Below are 22925 nucleotides of genomic sequence, written 5' to 3' on the forward strand. Positions count from 1 at the left end.
CTTGGTCTATAAAGAAGTTATCTATCAGTGAGCTGCTATCCTTTACCACCCGAGTAGGAAAATCAATAACAGGTGTCAAATTGAAAGAACCGAGTAATACTTCAAGGTCATTTTTCCTATTACCCTCTTTCAGAGAATCTACATTGAAGTCCCCACAAACAATAATTTGCTTCCCCCTGTCTGACAGATAGCACAACAAGGAGTCCAAATTTTTCAGAAATAGATGAAAATTTCCTGATGGGGACCTATATACAGTTACAATTATAAATGTGCCTTTATTTAATTTAAGCTCACAGGCACATGCTTCTATATGTTTCTCTACACAAAACTTTTTTGTTTCTATACTTTTTGCACAATGATAACTTTTGACATATATGGGAACTCCTCCTTTCTCCATATTTTCTCTCATTACATGTGCAGAGAGCTTATATCCACTTACATTTACCTTATCCATATCAGTAACAATGTGATGCTCAGACAGGCATAGTATATCTATTGCATTGTCAGCTTCTAAATCTTCTAAACAAACCAGAAGCTCATCTACTTTATTCTTTAAACTCCCAATATTTTGATGAAATATACTTACATTATTTATAATTATACTTTTATGAGAACCTTTCCTTATTCTAACATTTGCAGTACTCTCCTGTCTGAGTTTCTCATTGTGCTTGGGCCTAGTTCCTATACCAGTGGTCACATGGTGTTCAGAGAGGCAGATTATGTCAACTGGGTTGGGTGACTTTAATTCACCAATGCAATTACCTAGGACTGAGATACAACTTGGTGGGGATAAAATTTCTGGTGATTGGTGAAAATTTATAATTGACAGCTGTGATTGGTGATCCAATGTGCTAGAATTGTGCTGTTTAATTTCTTTCCTAAACTGAAGATTTGTTTCAATCCTAACCTATCGTAGAACTTGACATCTTTCTGTCTTACCTATCCTAAAAAAGGTGCTGCTCCAACACCTGTAACCACTGGTATTTTACCATTCATGGCAGTGCCTCCCCCCCTTAAATTTCCTGCTATTACCCCAGCCAGTTTCCCCTTCCCTTTCCTGTTGAGATGTAGGCCGTGCCTGGGATAGTCCCACCACACCAATATGAGCCCTCGCACCCAACCCAAGCAGCCGTTCCAACTCCAAATTAACTCTCCCAACAGAAGAGTTCAAATGAGGCCGGTCATGGCGTCTCAGACAGATACAAATTCAACATTGGTGTGTCTCGATGCCGACGCAATCTTTACCAGGTCACACTCTATACTGTACCCAAGATCTCTGTCGATGCTGTTCCCTGGCCCTCCCACAATAACCACGGTGTCTTCCCTGGTAGATCCTCTACAGAGTGAACCTAAATCCTCTGTCACCTGATCCAGACTAGCACTTGGTTTATTTTCTGTTATCCTGCTTACTGCCATAATAATTATTTGTTTCAACCCATTACTGAATGTATTTCAAAAGGTGACTATCGTCAAACAAGGAAAATAAAAAAAAAAAAAAATCCAACATAATTTTGTGATTTTACAAATCATAGTACAACTAATAACTTTCTTAAATTATTGGGCGGGGTCCTCCACACCCCCCCCCCCCCCCCCCCCAAATGAATTTTTGAGGGGGCTCGGGCCCCCTCAGGCCCCATGGAGTTGGCACCTGCACTGTGAGCAATAATATTTCAAGATGACTGCTTCAGACAACAGTCTTCTCTTATTATCCTGACTGCTTGTATATTAGCACTCACCCAGTGATGTTTCCATCAGCAGAGGAAATACACTCAACTCAGGCAGAGTCCCACATACATGGCGAGGTGCGTGCCTCAGCGATACAGATAGCCGTACCGTAGGTGCAACCACAACGGAGGGGTATCTGTTGAGAGGCCAGACAAACGTGTGGTTCCTGAAGAGGGGCAGCAGCCTTTTCAGTAGTTGCAAGGGCAACAGTCTGGATGATTGACTGATCTGGCCTTGTAACAAAAACCAAAATGGCCTTGCTGTGCTGGTAATGCGAACGGCTGAAAGCAAGGGGAAACTGCAGCCGTAATTTTTCCCGAGGGCATGCAGCTTTACTGTATGATTACATGATGATGGCGTCCTCTTGGGTAAAATATTCCGGAGGTAAAATAGTCCCCCATTCGGATCTCCGGGCGGGGACTACTCAAGAGGATGTCGTTATCAGGAGAAAGAAAACTGGCGTTCTACGGATCGGAGCGTGGAATGTCAGATCCCTTAATCGGGCAGGTAGGTTAGAAAATTTAAAAAGGGAAATGGATAGTTTGAAGTTAGATATAGTGGGAATTAGTGAAGTTCGGTGGCAGGAGGAACAAGACTTCTGGTCAGGTGACTACAGGGTTATAAACACAAAATCAAATAGGGGTAATGCAGGAGTAGGTTTAATAGTGAATAGGAAAATAGGAATGCGGGTAAGCTACTACAAACAGCATAGTGAACGCATTATTGTGGCCAAGATAGATACGAAGCCCACACCTACTACAGTAGTACAAGTTTATATGCCAACTAGCTCTGCAGATGACGAAGAAATTGAAGAAATGTATGATGAAATAAAAGAAATTATTCAGATTGTGAAGGGAGACGAAAATTTAATAGTCATGGGTGACTGGAATTCGTCAGTAGGAAAAGGGAGAGAAGGAAACATAGCAGGTGAATATGGATTGGGGGACAGAAATAAAAGAGGAAGCCGCCTTGTAGAATTTTGCACAGAGCACAACATAATCATAACTAACACTTGGTTTAAGAATCATGAAAGAAGGTTGTATACATGGAAGAACCCTGGAGATACTAAAAGGTATCAGATAGATTATATAATGGTAAGACAGAGATTTAGGAACCAGGTTTTAAATTGTAAGACATTTCCAGGGGCAGATGTGGACTCTGACCACAATCTATTGGTTATGACCTGTAGATTAAAACTGAAGAAACTGCAAAAAGGTGGGAATTTAAGGAGATGGGACCTGGATAAACTAAAAGAACCAGAGGTTGTACAGAGATTCAGGGAGAGCATAAGGGAGCAATTGACAGGAATGGGGGAAATAAATACAGTAGAAGAAGAATGGGTAGCTTTGAGGGATGAAGTAGTGAAGGCAGCAGAGGATCAAGTAGGTAAAAAGACGAGGGCTGGTAGAAATCCTTGGGTAACAGAAGAAATATTGAATTTAATTGATGAAAGGAGAAAATATAAAAATGCAGTAAGTGAAACAGGCAAAAAGGAATACAAACGTCTCAAAAATGAGATCGACAGGAAGTGCAAAATGGCTAAGCAGGGATGGCTAGAGGACAAATGTAAGGATGTAGAGGCCTATCTCACTAGGGGTAAGATAGATACCGCCTACAGGAAAATTAAAGAGACCTTTGGAGATAAGAGAACGACTTGTATGAATATCAAGAGCTCAGATGGAAACCCAGTTCTAAGCAAAGAAGGGAAAGCAGAAAGGTGGAAGGAGTATATAGAGGGTCTATACAAGGGCGATGTACTTGAGGACAATATTATGGAAATGGAAGAGGATGTAGATGAAGATGAAATGGGAGATATGATACTGCGTGAAGAGTTTGACAGAGCACTGAAAGACCTGAGTCGAAACAAGGCCCCTGGAGTAGACAATATTCCATTGGAACTACTGACGGCCGTGGGAGAGCCAGTCCTGACAAAACTCTACCATCTGGTGAGCAAGATGTATGAAACAGGCGAAATACCCTCAGACTTCAAGAAGAATATAATAATTCCAATCCCAAAGAAAGCAGGTGTTGACAGATGTGAAAATTACCGAACTATCAGCTTAATAAGTCACAGCTGCAAAATACTAACACGAATTCTTTACAGACGGATGGAAAAACTAGTAGAAGCCAACCTCGGGGAAGATCAGTTTGGATTCCGTAGAAACACTGGAACACGTGAGGCAATACTGACCCTACGACTTATCTTAGAAGAAAGATTAAGGAAAGGCAAACCTACGTTTCTAGCATTTGTAGACTTAGAGAAAGCTTTTGACAATGTTGACTGGAATACTCTCTTTCAAATTCTAAAGGTGGCAGGGGTAAAATACAGGGAGCAAAAGGCTATTTACAACTTGTACAGTAACCAGATGGCAGTTATAAGAGTCGAGGGACATGAAAGGGAAGCAGTGGTTGGGAAGGGAGTAAGACAGGGTTGTAGCCTCTGCCCGATGTTGTTCAATCTGTATATTGAGCAAGCAGTAAAGGAAACAAAAGAAAAATTCGGAGTAGGTATTAAAATTCATGGAGAAGAAATAAAAACTTTGAGGTTCGCTGATGACATTGTAATTCTGTCAGAGACAGCAAAGGACTTGGAAGAGCAGTTGAATGGAATGGACAGTGTCTTGAAAGGAGGATATAAGATGAACATCAACAAAAGCAAAACAAGGATAATGGAATGTAGTCTAATTAAGTCGGGTGATGCTGAGGGAATTAGATTAGGAAATGAGGCACTTAAAGTAGTAAAGGAGTTTTGCTATTTGGGGAGCAAAATAACTGATGATGGTCGAAGTAGAGAGGATATAAAATGTAGGCTGGCAATGGCAAGGAAAGCGTTTCTGAAGAAGAGAAATTTGTTAACATCCAGTATTGATTTAAGTGTCAGGAAGTCATTTCTGAAAGTATTCGTATGGAGTGTAGCCATGTATGGAAGTGAAACATGGACAATAAATAGTTTGGACAAGAAGAGAATAGAAGCTTTCGAAATGTGGTGCTACAGAAGAATGCTGAAGATTAGATGGGTAGATCACATAACTAATGAGGAAGTATTGAATAGGATTGGGGAGAAGAGAAGTTTGTGGCACAACTTGACCAGAAGAAGGGATCGGTTGGTAGGACATGTTCTGAGGCATCAAGGGAGCACCAATTTAGTATTGGCGGGCAGCGTGGAGGGTAAAAATCGTAGAGGGAGACCAAGAGATGAATACACTAAGCAGATTCAGAAGGATGTAGGTTGCAGTAGGTACTGGGAGATGAAAAAGCTTGCACAGGATAGAGTAGCATGGAGAGCTGCATCAAACCAGTCTCAGGACTGAAGACCACAACAACAACAACAGTTGTGCAAGCAACAGTTATAGGGAAAAAGTGGGGCAGAGGGGGGGGGGGGGGGGGGGGGGGAGGGCAATAAAATTAACAAAACATTTCAACGATAAAGCCTCACAGTAAATGTCACAAAATCTCAATTATTGGCATTTAAAACAGGCAGGTCACACCACACCTATGTAAAAAATGTGTGCAACATCACTGCAACAGCAACTGACAGCCATAAATTTTCATATGTGGAAAGGTCAGTAGTGGGACAACATTACGAAAAGGAAAGTTGCTACTCACTATATAGTGGAGATGCTGAGTCATATATAGGCACAACAAAAAAACTGTCACAACTAATGTTATCGGCCAGTAAGGCCTTCGTCAAAAATATACCCCCCCCCCCCCCCCAACCCACACACACACACACACAAACACACACACACACACACACACACACACACACACACACACACAAACAACTCACACACTCAACTGCAGTCTCAGGCTACTGAAACCACACTCAGTAGCCTGGTGTGACTCTGTGTGTGTGTGTGTGTGTGTGTGTGTGTGTGTGTGTGTGTGTGTGTGTGTTGTCTATATTTTGACGAAGGCCTTACTGGCTGAAAGCGTTATTTGTGAGTCTTTTTGCTGTGCCTATCTGTGACTCAGCATCTCCACGGTACAGTAAGTACAACTTTACTTTTCATAATATTGTTACAGTCCATCTTGGATTTGCCATTGTTTGAAAGTCAGTAGTGGCTAACACAACCTAAGGGTTCTTCACAAACTCATGAATTATTGCGTAATACTGGGCAATGATATTGAGTGTCTGAGATCGGTGTTGGTGGTTTGGGCAGATATGTGGAAGTAGAACACACAGCTTTAAAAATATTGATTCTCATTACATACTGCAAAATATATTGTACTGTAGTACTACACAATACACATCAGTTCCTTCCAAGAAAGAGAGAATTCACTCCAAATTAATTTCTGCAAACAACTGAAAAATTTAAATGAATAGATTAGCAAATGGGCTGGAAGATGTAGACAAAAGCACCATGTGGTACTCTCAAGGAATGAAGTTCCTGACTGATCAGGAAATGCCATGGTTACCTTGTTGTCCACAATGGCAGAGGAAACTGAAGATCATGTTTAAGCAGAAATGTTAATTTTACTTGTAAGCAGTTCTCAGAATGGTCAAATATGATCAAATCAGCTGTTCAGTTACCTACATGCTTATTTTACTTGCCGATAGTTGTTACAGCACTAATAAGAGACCATTATACAACTATTTATGAGCATACTTCTTTAATTTTATTTGCAATGGTTGTTACAGTACAGAAATTGTAGAAAAAGCATATGTATCCAAAAATTATACTGTTCACTATTTTAATTTGTAATTAATTGATGTGGAACATGAATCTGTGCTGCCACAAAAGTGTCTATGGTCCACTGAAATGTTCACAGGAAGCTTCTCCAACTTGTTTCATCTGTTGTGTAAAATTTTTCCTTACAACACCAGAACAAAATATAACTACTCTCAGAAAATGACAGATCGAAGCCCATACAGGAACAGTTTTATTTAGTTTAACAAACTATAAAATTCTCTAAGAACATGGAAGGAGATTGATTTTAACCCACAACTGAATTTTTTTCCAATAAAAAAGTGTCTATATTCAGCCAATGAATTTTAAGATACTGCTTATGATATGAACCAGTAATGTATCGATCATAAACCAACAAATCTATACAATATAATATATAATACAATATAATATATAATATTCAACAATTGTAGTATGTAACATATTTTGTAAGAGTAAGTATTGTCATCCTATAATTTCTGGCATTTGCAAAAGCAGTCAATGTGCTGGCTCCATGCAAAGAAAATGCAAATAAATAAATATGAATATAATAGAAAGAAACATTCCACATGGGAAAAATATATTAAAAAAAGATGCTGTGACTTACCAAACGAGAAAGTGCTGGTAGATAGAAACAATACAAAACACACAAACACACACACAATTTTCAAGCTTTCGCAACCCATGGTTGCTTCATCAGGAAGGAGGGAACATATCATGCTGTCTGCTTGTGTCTGTATATGTGCAGATGGATATGTGTGTGTGTGTGTGTGTGTGTGTGTGTGTGTGTGTGTGCGCGAGTGTATACCTGTCCCTTTTCCCCCCTAAGGTAAGTCTTTCCACTCCCAGGATTGGAATGACTCCTTACCCTCTCCCTTAAAACTCACATCCTTTCGTCTTTCCCTCTCCTTCCCTCTTTCCTGATGAAGCAACCGTGGGTTGCGAAAGCTTGAAATTTGTGTTTGTGTGTTTTTTATTGTGTCTATCTACCAGCGAAAATAAATAAATAAATTTATAACTCATGCTTGGAAAGTTTGAAACTTCCCGTTTCCATAATACATAGATTATTCACATCCAATTTACGCATAAGAAGTAGTACATAAGAAGTAATTGTATTGGGTCCATATTTTTCAGTAACTCAGTACAATCTGCAAAAATAAGAAACCAACTAGCATCCGAAGCACTAAGTACCTGTCTGGCTTGTCGGTAATTTTACTGACAGGATGCTGGTAGCATTCTAATCACAATTGAGAGAACGATGTTAGGCTAGTGAATAACACCCAGATCTACACACATACTCTGCAAACCACCACACGGTGCATGTCAGAGGGTGCCTTGTACCACTGCTAGTTATTTCCTCTCCTGCTCCACTTGCAAATACAGCGAGGGAAAACCAACTGTCTAAAAGCCTCTGTACAAGTCCTAATTTCTTGCATCTTACATTCATGGTTCTTATGTGAAATGTACATTGGCGGCAGTAGAATTGTTCTGCAGTTGGTCTCAAATGCTGGTTCTCTAAATTTGTGCAATAGTGCCTTGTGGAAAGATCATCACCACCACTTCAGGGATTCCTATTTGAATTCATGAAGCATCTGCATAATACTTGTGTGCTGATCAGACCTACCAGTAACAATTCTAGCAGCCCACCTCTTAATTGCTTTGATGTTTTTTTAATCTGACCTGGTGAGGAACCCAAACACTTGAAGAGTAGTCAAGAATGGGTCGCACTAGAATTCTACATGCTGCCCCCTTTATGCATGAGCTACACGTTGCCAAAATTTTCCCAATAAAATGAAGTCTAGCATTCATCTTCCTTATTACAATCTGACATGCTCATTCCATTTCATATTGCTTTGCAACATTATGCCTAGATATTTAAGCAAAATGACTGTGTCAAGCTGCACTCTACTAATGCTGTATTTGAACATTACAGGACTGTTTTTCCTAATCATCCACTTTAACTCACATTTTTCTACATTTAGAGCAAGCTGCCATTCACCACACAACTAGAAATTCTGTCAAGGTGACACTCATCACACCAACTGGAAACTTTGCCTAAGTCATCTTGTTTATTCCTACAGTCACACAACAATGACACTTTCTTGTACACCACAGCGTCATCAGCAAACAACCATAAATTGCTGCTCACCATGTACACCAGGTCATTTATGTATATATATGGTATATGGAGAATCTAAGCAGTCCTATCACGCTTCCCTTAGGCTCTCCTGATGATACCCCAGTCTCTGGTAAACACTCACCATCACCATTGACGACAACATACTGGGCTCTATTACTTAAAAGTCTTTGAGTCGAGAAATCTGAACCGTAAGCTCGGATATTCATCAACAATCTTAAGTGGGGCTCCGTCTCAAATGCTTTCCAGAAATCTGGAATATGAAATCTGCCTGTTGCCTGTCATCCATGGTTTGTGGGATATTGTATGAGAAAAGGGGAAGCTGACTTTCGCACGAGTGAAGATTTCTAAACCCATGCTGATTTGTGGGCAGAAGCTTTCTTGTCTTAAGGAAATTATTATATTAGGATGCAGGATCTGTTCAAGAATTCTCCAGCAAACCAATGTTAAGGATACTGTTCTGCAATTATGCGGGTCAGTTCTTTTATCTTTTTTTTACATACAGGAGTCAATTGCGCTTTTTTTTTCATTCGCTTGGGACTTTTGCTGGGGCAAGAGATTCATGATAAATGCAGGCCAGTAATGGGCCAATGCCGCCAAGTACTCTCTATAAAACCAAACTGGACTCAATCTGGACCTGGTGAATTATTTGTTTACAATGCTTTCAGTTGCTTCTTTATGCCAACCTTACATCACTATTATATGCCAGGGAAGTTCTCAAGCATGCGGTTCTAGGCGCTACAGACTGGAACCGCGTGACCGCTATGGTCGCAGGTTCGAATCCTGCCTCGGGCATGGATGTGTGTGATGTCCGTAGGTTAGTTAGGTTTAAGTAGTTCTAAGTTCTAGGGGACTGATGACTACAGCAGTTAAGTCCCATAGTGCTCAGAGCCATTTGAAGTTCTCAATCACAATCCCTACATTAGTGTCTGCAATCAGCCTTCACTTATAGACAGAAAGACATGGCAGGTAATTTTAATTTATAAAATGTATAGAAGAAGAAGAAGAAGGAGAAGAAATGTATAGATGTGTAGAATCTCGTGATAATACAGTGCTGCATGTTGCTTTACTGTCAATACTGAACATAACGGGAAACAAAACAATCTGGCAAGTACATTCAAAGAAAACAAAAATAAAAAAGATAAACATATTTATACATCCAGAATGAAATTTTCACTCTGCAGTGGAGTGTGTGAGGATATGAAACTTCGTGGCAGATTACAACTGTGTGACGGACCAAGACGAACTCAGGACTTTTGCCTTTTGCCAGCAAGTGCTCTACCACTGAGCTGTGAGGAAGGGTTGTGAGTTGTAGTTGGGTAGCTCAGTTGGTAGAGCACTTGCCCATGAAAAGTGGTGCTTCTGGAATTCAGTAGTTAAAGAATATGTAGAAATACATCTGGCACAAAATCTTCTAAATCGTGATGGCAGCTTTCAACAGGGTAAGGCTTGGGACCCAGTAATCTCTTTAATTTCTTCTGAGAGAAAACATTTTATTCATAATGACACATTGGGTGAGATCTGACATTTGTTTTTAGCAACATGAGTGCATGTTCAGACATGTAGTTTCACCTTTATGCATGCACCTGCATGCCACAGATGGAGCAGTATTTGTAGAGGGCGCAGATTTCGATAGAGGACACTCCTGTGATGGCTGCCAATGTACATGCATTTCCATGCCAAATTTTTACTATAAAGCTGACACATGAACTACCAGTCTCCAATGGTAGACACTCATCTGAACATGGTTGGACGGTTGCCAGCCGAAATATTGTGGCAAGAAGTCAACATGATCTGGCTGCAATCCCAAAACTTCATAGAATATTCAGCACACCAGGAAACTTCAAGAAACATGTTAGATACCTCTTCATGGAGGTGATGGCACTGCAAATCCAGAGGTTAGACAAGCTATGCCATAAGTGAATGGGATTGTTTAAGTTCTCTGTTTTTAATACTGAAGTGTCAAGACAATGGCATTATTCCAAAGTTTGCCAGAGTGAGACATTTTATCCAGACTGTCGCTGTAAAATTCATTACACAAAAGATGAGCCTAGCGAGTTTTACTCAAAACAACTATTCCATCTGCATATGGAGATTGCATCCAGCCTGCCATCACTTTCCTGGGCATGGGTTGACAGCATGAGCTGGGCAAGTCAGACTGCGTTCACAAGGAGTCTACTTCAATACAGTTTTTTGAAGTTTGCCCAGGTGTCAGCAACATTACCACAAGAAGATACAATGTAATGCTGTGTGTGCTTAGGAAAGGTTTGAACTTTGCCCCTACTCTGAAGGACCCTGCCTCTGACTGATCTTATCAGGCTGTTGAGGAAGCTGTTAGACCTCTTCCTAGTGACGCTGCAGAAAAAATAAGATGTGGAATTTGTTGTGTACTTATAAAAGCTCCACCTGAGAAGAACAACATTTTTTCCATGGAAAGGGCCGTACTATGAAAGCTACTAGAAGACATGGTGGTCTTATCAGAGGATTAAGAGAAATACCCATCATGCTATTGCTACATGAGATTTATGAACAGAAGATTTATAACTTGCTGTGTGAACCAAAGTATAGGAAGACTGACAAAGGCCCCACAGGGGAAGTGGAAGGAAAAATCATACGCACTGCTTGAATCTTCTTCTATTCCCGCAAGAAGCGGCCAAAAGATTAAGACCTTATAGTTCTGAGCCACCCGATTTGGCGATACATCTTACATCTCTACTGAGACCTTTTGTGGAGAAGTGCACGCATGTTCGCAACTCTGTTGACTTTGTCAATAGACTGAAGTCACTTCAACTCACAAGGGGAGGCCGCCAATTGTGAAATTCAGATTCGATTCATACTGCACATGATAAAAGCTCATGGCTAGAGGTGTAATGTGGGCAAAGCACCAGATGCACTTCTCAGCCATTGTCGAGAAAATCGACAGTTAAAAGAAACCGTTGCGGTGAAATTACTCTCTACGATTGGTAATTTTCTACAGCATATATATATATATATATATATATATATATATATATATATATATATATATATATATATATATATGCTGTAATCAAAATAAATATATATATATATATATATATACTATAATATATATATATATATATATATATAAAAACAAAGATGAGGTGACTTACCGAACGAAAGTGCTGGCAGGTCGATAGACACACAAACAAACACAAACATACACACAAAATTCAAGCTTTCGCAACAAACTGTTGCCTCATCAGGAAAGAGGGAAGGAGAGGGGAAGACGAAAGGAAGTGGGTTTTAAGGGAGAGGGTAAGGAGTCATTCCAATCCCGGGAGGCGGAAAGATGACTTCTCCGGGATTGGAATGACTCCTTACCCTCTCCCTTAAAACCCACTTCCTTTCGTCTTCCCCTCTCCTTCCCTCTTTCCTGATGAGGCAACAGTTTGTTGCGAAAGCTTGAATTTTGTGTGTATGTTTGTGTTTGTTTGTGTGTCTATCGACCTGCCAGCGCTTTCGTTCGGTAAGTCACCTCATCTTTGTTTTTATATATAATTTTTCCCACGTGGATATATATTGCCGGGAATCAGTTGCAACAATTATGCATATAATAAGTTGTTGAAAGTCGTTTGTCGTGGAAAAACTGGCGACTTCGAACATCATTATGTTTTCCGCAAACAAAGTTGTATTTCACAAATGTTAATAATTGTCTTCATAATGTTAACCACGTATAGTTAACGGAAGACATAGAAATGAATACGTATAGCGTAAGTCAAACGTTTGAATTAGAATACAGACCCCACGAACACAAACTTGCTGTGGCAGGTATGAAATATAAACTCCGTTACTCGCTCGTTACACTTGAAGGACAGATGTTGAATGGGCCGAAACGAGCCGCCCCATAACAGCGTAGTTGCCTGCTAACTTCGAAAGAAGGTAGATGCAGTCCCTAGCGCAACTTATAACATCGTCGAAAATCAGTGCGGACGGGACAGCTTTGGTACACCCTGTTAAACAAACGACAAAAATGGAGGCGGTACAATTGGAGAGCGATCCGCCTTCACCAACATGCATAAGCAATTCATTAATAGTTATATATACGGATTACGAACCCCAGCGCCTACCGCTGCGCTATGACGCTGTAGAAAATCATTACTCGTAGAGAGTACTTCACCACAACGGTTTCTTTTAACTGTCGATTATCTCGACAACGGTTGAGAAGTGCATCTTGGTGCTTTGCCACATTACAGGCCATGAGCTTTTATTATGCGCAGTATGAATCGAATCTGAATTTCACAATTGGCGGCCTCCCCTTGTCAGTAAAACTAACCTACTAGTGAGCTCTGATGTCATCTCACTTTTCAGTTAGGTTTCTCTTTGTCACTCAGCAATGAGTTCACAGCCGATATAACATGATTTTTTCAGTAGCAGAAAGAGCGATAAACCCAAACTGTAGTACGTATTAAAGACAATGTTCATATGCCGCTGCTGACAATGAAAGGTGTTCATATTGTTGAATATATCCCCCATGCACATGAGTGGCTGGTGTCATCAAACTAAATCGTCATCACTCGTTATGCAAAACATCACTGGTTAAGTGAATCATTTTTTTTTTTACAATTTGTTTTGCTTGTTACGCGAATTGCACATTATAGGAGGTGCTTGTTAAACGCGGTTCCACTGTAATCAAAATACATGTACAGTATTTAATTCTTTATCCTATAATACATAGTGTAAGTAAATTTGTTGTTTATTCATTTAGTAATGTTTGTAATGTTCGAAACAACCTTGTTCAACTATGGACACAACAGACATTTCTGGCGACGAGTTTGGCTACATATTGGTGTCAACAAAATAACTGAAATTTCTTATATTATACTGAAGTGTGTGTACTTTTTTGTGTGAAATGTCAAATACAGGAGAGCCATCCCCTCTCTGGCAGAGCATTCCCCTCTCTGGCATTCTTCAGTTTCAGAGCCAACAAATACAAAATACAAAGTGCACAGCATGTGGCTGGTTTCAAAAAGAAAAGTTACTGTCTAGCATTGCCAGACTCCTGGGTGTACAACAAACGTAGCAGCCAAAGATTGAAGCACACAACTCCATCAGCCAGATACTGCCTCCTACCTTCTGTTCATTCATGCAAAACAAGAGGACTGGACACAGAACAAGTTGCAAATGGAGCAACATTTCACAATCTCAGGTGACTCATGAGGCTCTCTTTTTCTTTCATGGGTAGAAGCTGAAATAGTGTGTTTATATTGAAAATGTCTGTGTAACAGAATTCTGAACCCTACCCTGTGAGGAAGTTATGAGGAAACATTATGACTTTTTTGAGTCTCAGATTCATGTAGCTCCTGCTCGTTTCATACTTTTTCGTACTCATCATCGTGGTAACCACATTTAAAAGGAATGGATTGTTTGAACTCATGGGCATGATGAGGAATTGTACATTTAACTGCATTTGTGGACCCTCATTTCAGATGAAATGCTTTGAGATGCAATTATTATGAGCCTGGCTGATAGTAGAATACGGGCCGAGATTTTAGTGCCTCACAATCCTGGTTTCACTGATGTACTTAAGATGATTGAATCTCAGGAAGTGTGACACTAGACTTTAAAGTGTCTGTTATTACTGCAACACTGACTGGATATTTCTAAGTGGGTCCAGACCTGCACGGCTCATGTTGACATCACTTGCAAGCAGCAGCTTAGGCAGACGAAGCATCCAGCTGGTTTCCCAGCAAATTCACGAGCTCCAAAATTGTGTCTGAGGTGTTATGTAACTTATGTCTGCAAGCACTGTTCCTCCAACAACCAGAATACCGGCACTGCCACAAGTCAGGACACACACACAAGTAGTGTGCCTGCAAAAGAATCATGATGTAAACTGTGTTCAATACAAACTTAAAATTGAAGAAATGGAAATCAATATGATCTCACATCCAGATTTCACAACAGCTCCTCCTGACAATACTCATGTGAATCAGTGACTTGAGTGCAGAAATTGCAAAGCTGCAGAATGCTAAATTTGCTTTTTCAAATCAGCTCTCCTCAAATAGATGACCAGCAAAATGGTTCATCACTCACACATCAGATGAAGGCAGCCTGCTGAAAGTCAAAACTAACAATCACATTCAGAGGAATAATTGCAAACTGTCCATCTCTTTACAGATTTGCAATCACACTTTAGCATTTTAATTAGACATTGGTACTTCAATTGCACTAATTAATCAGAATACTTAACAAGCAATTGGGACAGCCTAAGCTACAGAAATCAAGTCTACACATCACAGCCTACAACAGCAAAAGTATCTGCTTGGGACATGCCCTTTTCAGGCAAAATATAAAGTTCTATCCCACTCTAGTACGATACTTTTGGCATGGATACATTTGATTTGGTTCTGATATCTAAGACATTGTGCATGCTATCGATTCTTAAGTTTCTCCTGCCAGCATTCAACAATTGTTTGAAAAATGTGGACATCTGTTTAGTGGCACATTGGGATATGTAAAGAATTTCCATGTAGACATTACACTCTAGGAAGGTGTCCGAACAAAGTTTCACCATGCCAATCCGGTACCTCACACCATTTCTTTTAATGAATTTGTTTCTGAACTCTACAGACTGGAACAAGTTGGTGTTTTGAAACCCATCACTGCAAGCCAGTGGGCATCTCCTCTAGTTATTGTTACAAAATAAAGCAGGGAAAGTCAGACTTTGTGCAGACTTTAAAGCAATAGTTAATGCTCAGATAATTAGGGATTTCTTCCTGCTTCCACGTATAAAGGAGCTTATGGATCACCTAGGAGGCAGATGATTCTTTTCCAAAACTGTTTTAACCAATGCCTACCGTTCAGCTTCCTCTGGATGAAATTTACAGTGGCCAATAAGCACATCAGCTCTTATCAATACCAGTGCCCTCTCTTTAGAAGCACATCTGCTCCCATGCTGTTTCAGCTCTTTGTCAAACACGTGATGTCAAAACTTCTGCACTGTTCAAATTATTTGGATGATACCGTTGTGTCCAGACAAGCTCCGGAACAGCATCTCAAAAATTTGGAATCTCTTTTCCTCGTTTTAACTGATGCAGGACTCTGGCACAGTACATTTTTCAATATTGAAACTGAATATTTGGGACATGTCATTGATGCCCATAGTGCTTATCCCTTGACTAAGTATTTAGATGCCATCTGGAGATTACAATGTGCCATAAGTGTGTGGGAACAACAAATTGTTCATGAAAAGATAACTAACTACATTAAATTTATTCCAATGCTGTGCAAACTGCTGCTCCTTTGCATTACCTTCAGCATAAAAATGTTCCTTTCCAATGGACTAGAGAATGAGAAAAATCTTCTCAGATGTTGAGAAATAAATAGCTTAATTGGCCATATCTTATTCATTATGATGTGCAGAAACCAGCACTGTTTGCAGTCGATGTGTCATAGCTTGGATAAGGACCTTTTATCTAACTAGGTTGGACACTCTGAATGCCCCTTAGCATTTGTATCTAAGATGAACATGGCCCAAGTCAACATGAGTCAGCTGGAAAAGGAAGAATTAGCCTCAAACATGGCATCACAAAATGTCATCAATATCTGCACGGTCAAAAATTTTTTTTCCATCAACCGATGATAAGCCACTGACTGCTCTCATTCATCTGATGAAAGAGGCACCTGATCATACTGCACAGTGCCTACAATGTTGCTCATTGCTTCTTTCGAATTACCAGTACGAATTCTTTATCACAATACGACACAGCATGTAAATGTAGACACTCTTTCTTGCTGCGTATGGGAAGTGAAATGGAATTCAATGCATCAGATACTTCTTATCTTCAAATTGATCAATCTGATTCGCAAGCACTGTACGCTGTTCCCATTTATTGTGAGTGGATCAAACAAGGCACTGGACAGGATCAGTCACTGCAATTGATCGAGTACTACATTCTAACAGAATGCCCTCGAAGTCCAAAATCAATTTCAGATGCAATAGTATGTAAGCACCATGCTCAACAAGACAGTATTTCTCTTCAGAAGGGTGTAATGTTATTGGATACTCTTAATGAACAAACATGAGTCATGATTTCCACATCATTTCAGCAAAATGTTCTGAACCTTTTATATAAAGGCACTGAATAATCATTATAACTAAGTAGCTAGCACATCAGCATTATATGTGGCTCACGATCAATATGCAGAGTGTACAGATAACTGCCTGCTGCTATGCATGTGCTGACAACCAGGCAGTGCCATGCCAAGAATGTTTCAATTGGCCTCAACCTGATGGTAGTTGGCACCACATCGACATTGATCTTGCTGCTTTTTTCTGAACCACACAGCAGCTAATTATTGTCAATGCATACAGTACATACCCATCTGACACTCCAATGAATTTGACAACAAGTACTAGCACTATAAAAGCACTCACTTATGTACTTTGTTTAGAAGGCTTCCAGAAACAATTGTTTACAACAATTAGTCTGCAGTTTTTCTCACTGGAATTTTAAGTATTTTGCCAACAAACTGGCATTCAAGATGTGCGAACAACTCCATTCTACCCTCAATCGAATGCTGAAGCTGAATGTTTTGTTCACAGTTTTAAGGCTCAAATCTCAGGCTTTGAGCTACACACTTAAGGTAAATGCTTTGTTGATTCTCAGCAGCTATCACACTCTGTCCTTCCACAATGCATCACTGGTAGAGCACTTTGCAGAGAGAGAGAGAGAGAGAGAGAGAGAGAGAGAGAGAGAGAGAGTGTGTGTGTGTGTGTGTGTGTGTGTGTGTGTGTGTGTGTGTGTGTTTAGGGATGAAAGATGTGGCCAAAGGCTATATGTGAGCGTCTTTTAATCATGCCTGTCTGCAACTTGAAGTGTCTTCTTTATCTTTTTTACAGTAACGAGCAACTAGCTTTTCCTACCTTTATAATTGTTAAGAAGCCTTTTCTGAAAGTATTTGTTATGTGGCAGGGAAATCTGGCCCAAACAGTACCAACACGGAGAAATATACTTTTTGGATTATCATGTGATTTTATCCTTTTTAGAATGTTATACTCCTGTCACAAAGCAATTAGATGATTGGGATTAACATATGAAAATATTAAATGTTTCCTTATATTCCTCATATTCCTCAATTAAAGACAGTTAAGCTACTTGTTTCATATGTGCCATTTATTTTAGAAGTTTCATGATGGATGGCTTATTTGAGAAAAGTGAGAGTGCCAGTGCTAACAGATTCTGGAAAAAAAGAGATTAAAGAGGAGAACTGGAGATCCCGAGTTTCATAATTGAGAAAACAAGAGGCTACCACAACTAAGAGGAAAGAAAATTACATCCGTGAATGAAAAAAAAAAAAAAATGTTGGAGCTGAAAAAGTACAAAAGAAAGTAATGGAAGCAGTTTGAAGTGCATGTAGGTTATAGTAGGCATGCAGAGATGAACAGACTTTCACAAGGTCGACTCTAGACGACAACAACAACATCATAACATGTCTGTTACAAGATCCTAAAATACATTATGGGCTCAAATACAACCATGTTCCTAAAAAGAGAAGCCTTTCTTCATAAATTAGCAAAGGTTTAGAAGCATCACACACTTGAAAAAAAAACAGCTTTCACTTTTCACATATGAAATTCTGAATGTTTTGGCCACAAGTTAATAGGTAGATTTCATGTTGTTATATTTTCAACAGACGTCACACAGTGTACCAAAATAGTGACCGATAGACCTGAGGGAACACAATATCTTCACAGATATACAAATGTCTGACAGACCGATCATATCTTTGACAGCTTATGCACTCAAAGAACCAAGGTAACACAAGGAGTGCTCAGGAAAATGTAACAGCTAAAAACACCAGACCTATACTCTGATCAGCAGTCATATAGTTTGCTAATAAACAGCAGTGCAGAGAAAAATGTCCTCATTGATTAAATGTAAGGGAATTAAAAAGGCTGTACACTAAATTGTTCATGGAAGGCAGCTTGCCTTAAATACGCATAAGGATAACTTAATATGATAGCGTGCAAGGTAATGTGGACAAGTAAAAAAGCCAGGTAGTTCCCAAGTACAGTGTCAGTGTCTGCACTCTACACAGTAAACCGACCAAATACCTGAGAGTGAAACTGCAAAGCAACATAAGGGGAGGTAAACAAAAGAAAATATGTTGTGGGGATGACAAATAGAAAGCTTCATATCTTTGAAAGAATTCTGGGAAAGTGTAGAGCACATGCGAAGAGGACAACATAGAAAACTGTTTAAGCCTTTTTTTTTTCAACGACACATATTTTATTAAGTATAGCTTATTTACCATTAAATCAACAGGTGAGCAGTAGAGAAACAGCATCTTGACTGGCACTGGACCTGACCTATGCTTTAGCCCACAGAAAGTAATAGTTCTTGATTCTTCTGTAAATACACAAAGAAAAAACTTCTGGAGGTAGGCACCTTACAGTCAATAGAGTACTGTGAATGTTTCTTGAGTAATACACATGTCATTAACGGAGGGCATAATTGTACGTTTGAGAAACACTTGGATATGAACAATGCTCTTGATGCCCTATAAGCAATCAGTTTGTTCACTAAAAACACAATGGTCAGTTGAGCAGTAAGTGAAAACAGTCCGGCATTAGGCAGATAGGCAAATCTGTGGGTGAGATAAATGTTGCTGGTAGGTGACCACAAAGTCCAACCACAATCTAAGAGAAAACCTTGTGGTATAGGGTCATTGTCAACAGATACCCTGGAAACCTTGCTGTAAATATCAGCTTGTTGACAAATGAGACCGTGGTTGTCCAGGGTAGTCCTTACATTTGGTGCAGGTGTTTTTCCACACGACCTAGTGCCAGGAGCTGTGTCTTTGGACACAGTGCTTGGTGACCTAAGCGGACATACGCATAATCGTACTGAATGATCCTTCCATGTGTTTGAGGAGATTACAATAAAAGCTTCTAAATGAAATTAGATTAGATTCAGTTTTCATCCCACAGATCTGCAAATGATGATTCCTGTGGGTGTCGACCATGCCAGAAAATATAAAATAAAAAACATAGAACATTTGACTATAATACTCACTTCCCTGATCATTTGTCACAAGAGTGCCAAGATATGTGACTTCAGTACAGTAAACTGGAACTGCTAATATTTACAGAATTAATTCACAATGTTCTACACATGATGTTCTTGTACATCTCACCAAGTTACATTACATGTAAACACTGAAGGAATTCAGTTTGTTAATGGAGGTGTCAAAGAAGCCTATATCGAGTCTTTGAAACAAAAGTACAATATTACATAGCTAATTCTGACCACGCTCTATTGAGGAAGAAATGGAGTGGCAAATAAAAGTATAATGTACCTATCAACATGCACTAAACAGTAGCTTGCAGAAAAGAGATGTAGTTAAGTCAAAGTTTGCAGTTTTGCTGAAACTGAAGTCATCAGAAAACGCAATTTGATTAATTGGAAAAGTGCAATGATTACTGGCATCCTGAATTCAGAGTGCACATTTGATGAAGATTAATGTTTTATAACATATATATGTGTAGTTAATGTCATTATTATTGTTATTAATAATATAGGTTGCTCTTATTTAAACTATATTCTGTTGTGTAGAGTCAGAAAACACAAATCATTGTGAAATATGGTAAAATATACTGCTCAAAATAATTGTGGGAACATCACTTTGGGCATCTGCCATATTCCATTGAGCAATAATTGAGGACTTGGTATGTCACCAAATTATACTTTATCTTTCAAAAATACAGTACACAACAAAACATTATTACATCCTTGGTCATTTACAGAAGAAGAACTGAAATGTCTGACAGGTGTCAAAAGCAGAATAGAAACATTCATTCATCCCATCATCTTGGGCACTTTTCATTGGACTTTGAGAGGTTCAATAATGTGCATGCCTTCTGTGAGCATTTATCATTGTCCAACACCTATGTGGCATGCTCCCTACAAGTCTACAGAGGTAATCCTGTGGTATCTGATTCCATTCTTCAATGAGAGCCCATGAGAATTCTTGGTGTATCTGTGGTGGAGCAGGACAACCACAAACACTTCTGTCAAGTATTCCCACACTTGCTCCATAGGGTTTAGGCCAGGACTCACCATCGGCCATTCCATTATTTCAACGTCCAGACGTAGTAAGACAACTTTGCTGACACCTGCCACATGGGTCCTGGCACTGGAAGGGATTCAAGGTCACCACCATATGCAGCAGCCACCACATGGTAAACAAGATCTATTCAATGTACTACTTAACAATAAGGCGACCATGGACAATGACAAGATTCATATGGCTGTCAACATTGAGACCTCCTCCATAACCTTGGAAATCTGTTAATCTCCTAAACAACATTTGGCGGGTACCGCTCTCAATGGGGCCTCGCGTATGAACATGGCCATCATCTCATGTCAGGGGATATCTGGACTTTTCTGTGAGTAACATGTTTCACCTATGATGAAATTGCCAGTTGAAACGGGAATGGAAAAACTGAAGGAGGGTTGCACGATGATGTCTTGTCAAGTGAGATACTCAAACATAATGTCTGGGTTGTAAGGTCCTTTCTTGTAACCTGTGCATTACAATCTCATTAGACACAGTGGCTCCACGGCACTTCTGAAATAATCTCTCAGTGCTCTGGCAGTATCCATATGTTGCTGCAATGCAGGAATTGCCAGAAATCGCTCTAACGTAGCACTGTAATGCATTAGTGGCTTTTTCCAACTTGCCTCGTGTACTGATATGTCTCCCTGCAGAGTGTCAACAACCTGTGGATGTCACATGGAGAGGCATTGGCATCTGCAGCAACATGACTGAAAGTCTATCCTTTTTGGATCAAACAGATTGTCCTTGCTACTTGTACTGCATTATAATGTTGCACTGCATGTGCTTTGTTGAGTACCACATCCACAAATGACAACTACTATCTGTGTACCTCACTATAAAACATTGGGAAACCAGTGCTGACTTCCTTCCGAGGGGTCACCTGACACTGTAATGCATAACACTGTCAACAGATGGTGAATGATTTTAATTGTTGCTACATTGAAAGTGAAGATCTCAAGCCACACAATAAGACCACAGTAACATCTGTTTAAAAATATATTTAATGTACCAGATGTTGATACACGCATTCCCCAAAATCTTTTGAACAGTGTACTTTGTGGTTCTGATAAAGCAACCACATGGTCCAAACACATATCTGGAGACAAATCATAGTGTGAGTTCTCATGCACGACGTTCCACTGACTTCTGAAAAGATGCACTTTCTCTAGGCCTACAAAATCTAGGTTCTAGGTTTTTCTTGACCACTAACAGACAGGCAACATTTTACCTAGGAGCTAATTGCTGCCTTCAGCAGCATTGTAAGAATCCATCTCATTATATACTTGTGGAGATGACGTTTCCATGAGATCGGGATCTCAAATGAGGAATTGGATGAAAATCAGAAGAATACAATTTAAAATGTGACTGTCACGAGTTAAGGACGCCACAGGAACCCAGTATATGGATGGCTGGAAGATACAGATTCCATACAATTAAAACTTATCTTTAATGTATTATTATTACACTTAATAATCACGTGACACTATTGCAAATCAGGTAAGTAGAATTTTTAATATTTTCCATTCTGTACACTGTCAATGTTATTAAGTAGCAGAACTAGTCAGCATTTACTTTCTGTATCTTAATGACTATTGGTTCTAAAAGTAAAACAAACCTTTCTTGGAACAAAGCACATACATCTCTGGCAGAGTTGGTGAGGTTCGGCTTGATCAGCTGCACTCTAACTCCATGTGACCTTTCAGTAGTTGATGGACACAGAACACTATTGCAAAATCTGTCAAGAGTTTCAGGTGTCATACCACTTGCTTTAAGAACATCATCAAGATTTGCAAAGGAGCCAAATTTCTGGCGATGATTTGACAATCGTGCCAATCTTGTAGGACTTATTCTATACCTGCCAGAAATAAATACTTTAAAGAAAGAGATATTATAATGCTCTTGTTTGCTAGAACACAATACTGACAAGGAAAAATAAAATAAAATATTAACTATAATAATATTGATAACAGCATTGATAAATTAACTCATCTCATGCTCTCTTTATGACTATTTGTGTACCAATATTTTATGATAAAAACTAAAAAATATGAATTAAGCTGACATTGTCATGAAGCGCATTCAAAAATTCAAGAAGTAATTAATATAACCAAAGAATTAATAATTTATGTTAATCTTTTGACAGATGCAACAAGAACACTAGAAAATCTGCTTCTCATCATGTTTCAAAACAGAAATTTTTTTTGGTTAATTGCTATTCCTCTTATAGCTGCAGTTGAAATATATAATTAAAACAGATTCTAGACATGAAAGCAAATGATGACACAAATTTCAGAGTTTCCATAACT

General features: G+C 39.3%; 1 protein-coding gene across 1 annotated transcript in view; it reads right to left on the minus strand.

Moving 5' to 3' along the window:
- LOC124789466 (transcription elongation factor, mitochondrial) overlaps positions 1 to 22925 on the minus strand; it is a 79876-nt gene that overhangs the window by 44947 nt on the left and 12004 nt on the right. The window contains exon 3 of the mRNA XM_047256834.1: positions 22258 to 22474. Within this exon, the coding sequence (XP_047112790.1) occupies positions 22258 to 22474 (217 nt within the window). The remainder of the gene's footprint in view (positions 1 to 22257; positions 22475 to 22925) is intronic.

Source organism: Schistocerca piceifrons, chromosome 3 (genome assembly GCF_021461385.2).
Source record: "Schistocerca piceifrons isolate TAMUIC-IGC-003096 chromosome 3, iqSchPice1.1, whole genome shotgun sequence".
Classification (NCBI taxonomy): Eukaryota; Metazoa; Arthropoda; class Insecta; order Orthoptera; family Acrididae; genus Schistocerca; species Schistocerca piceifrons.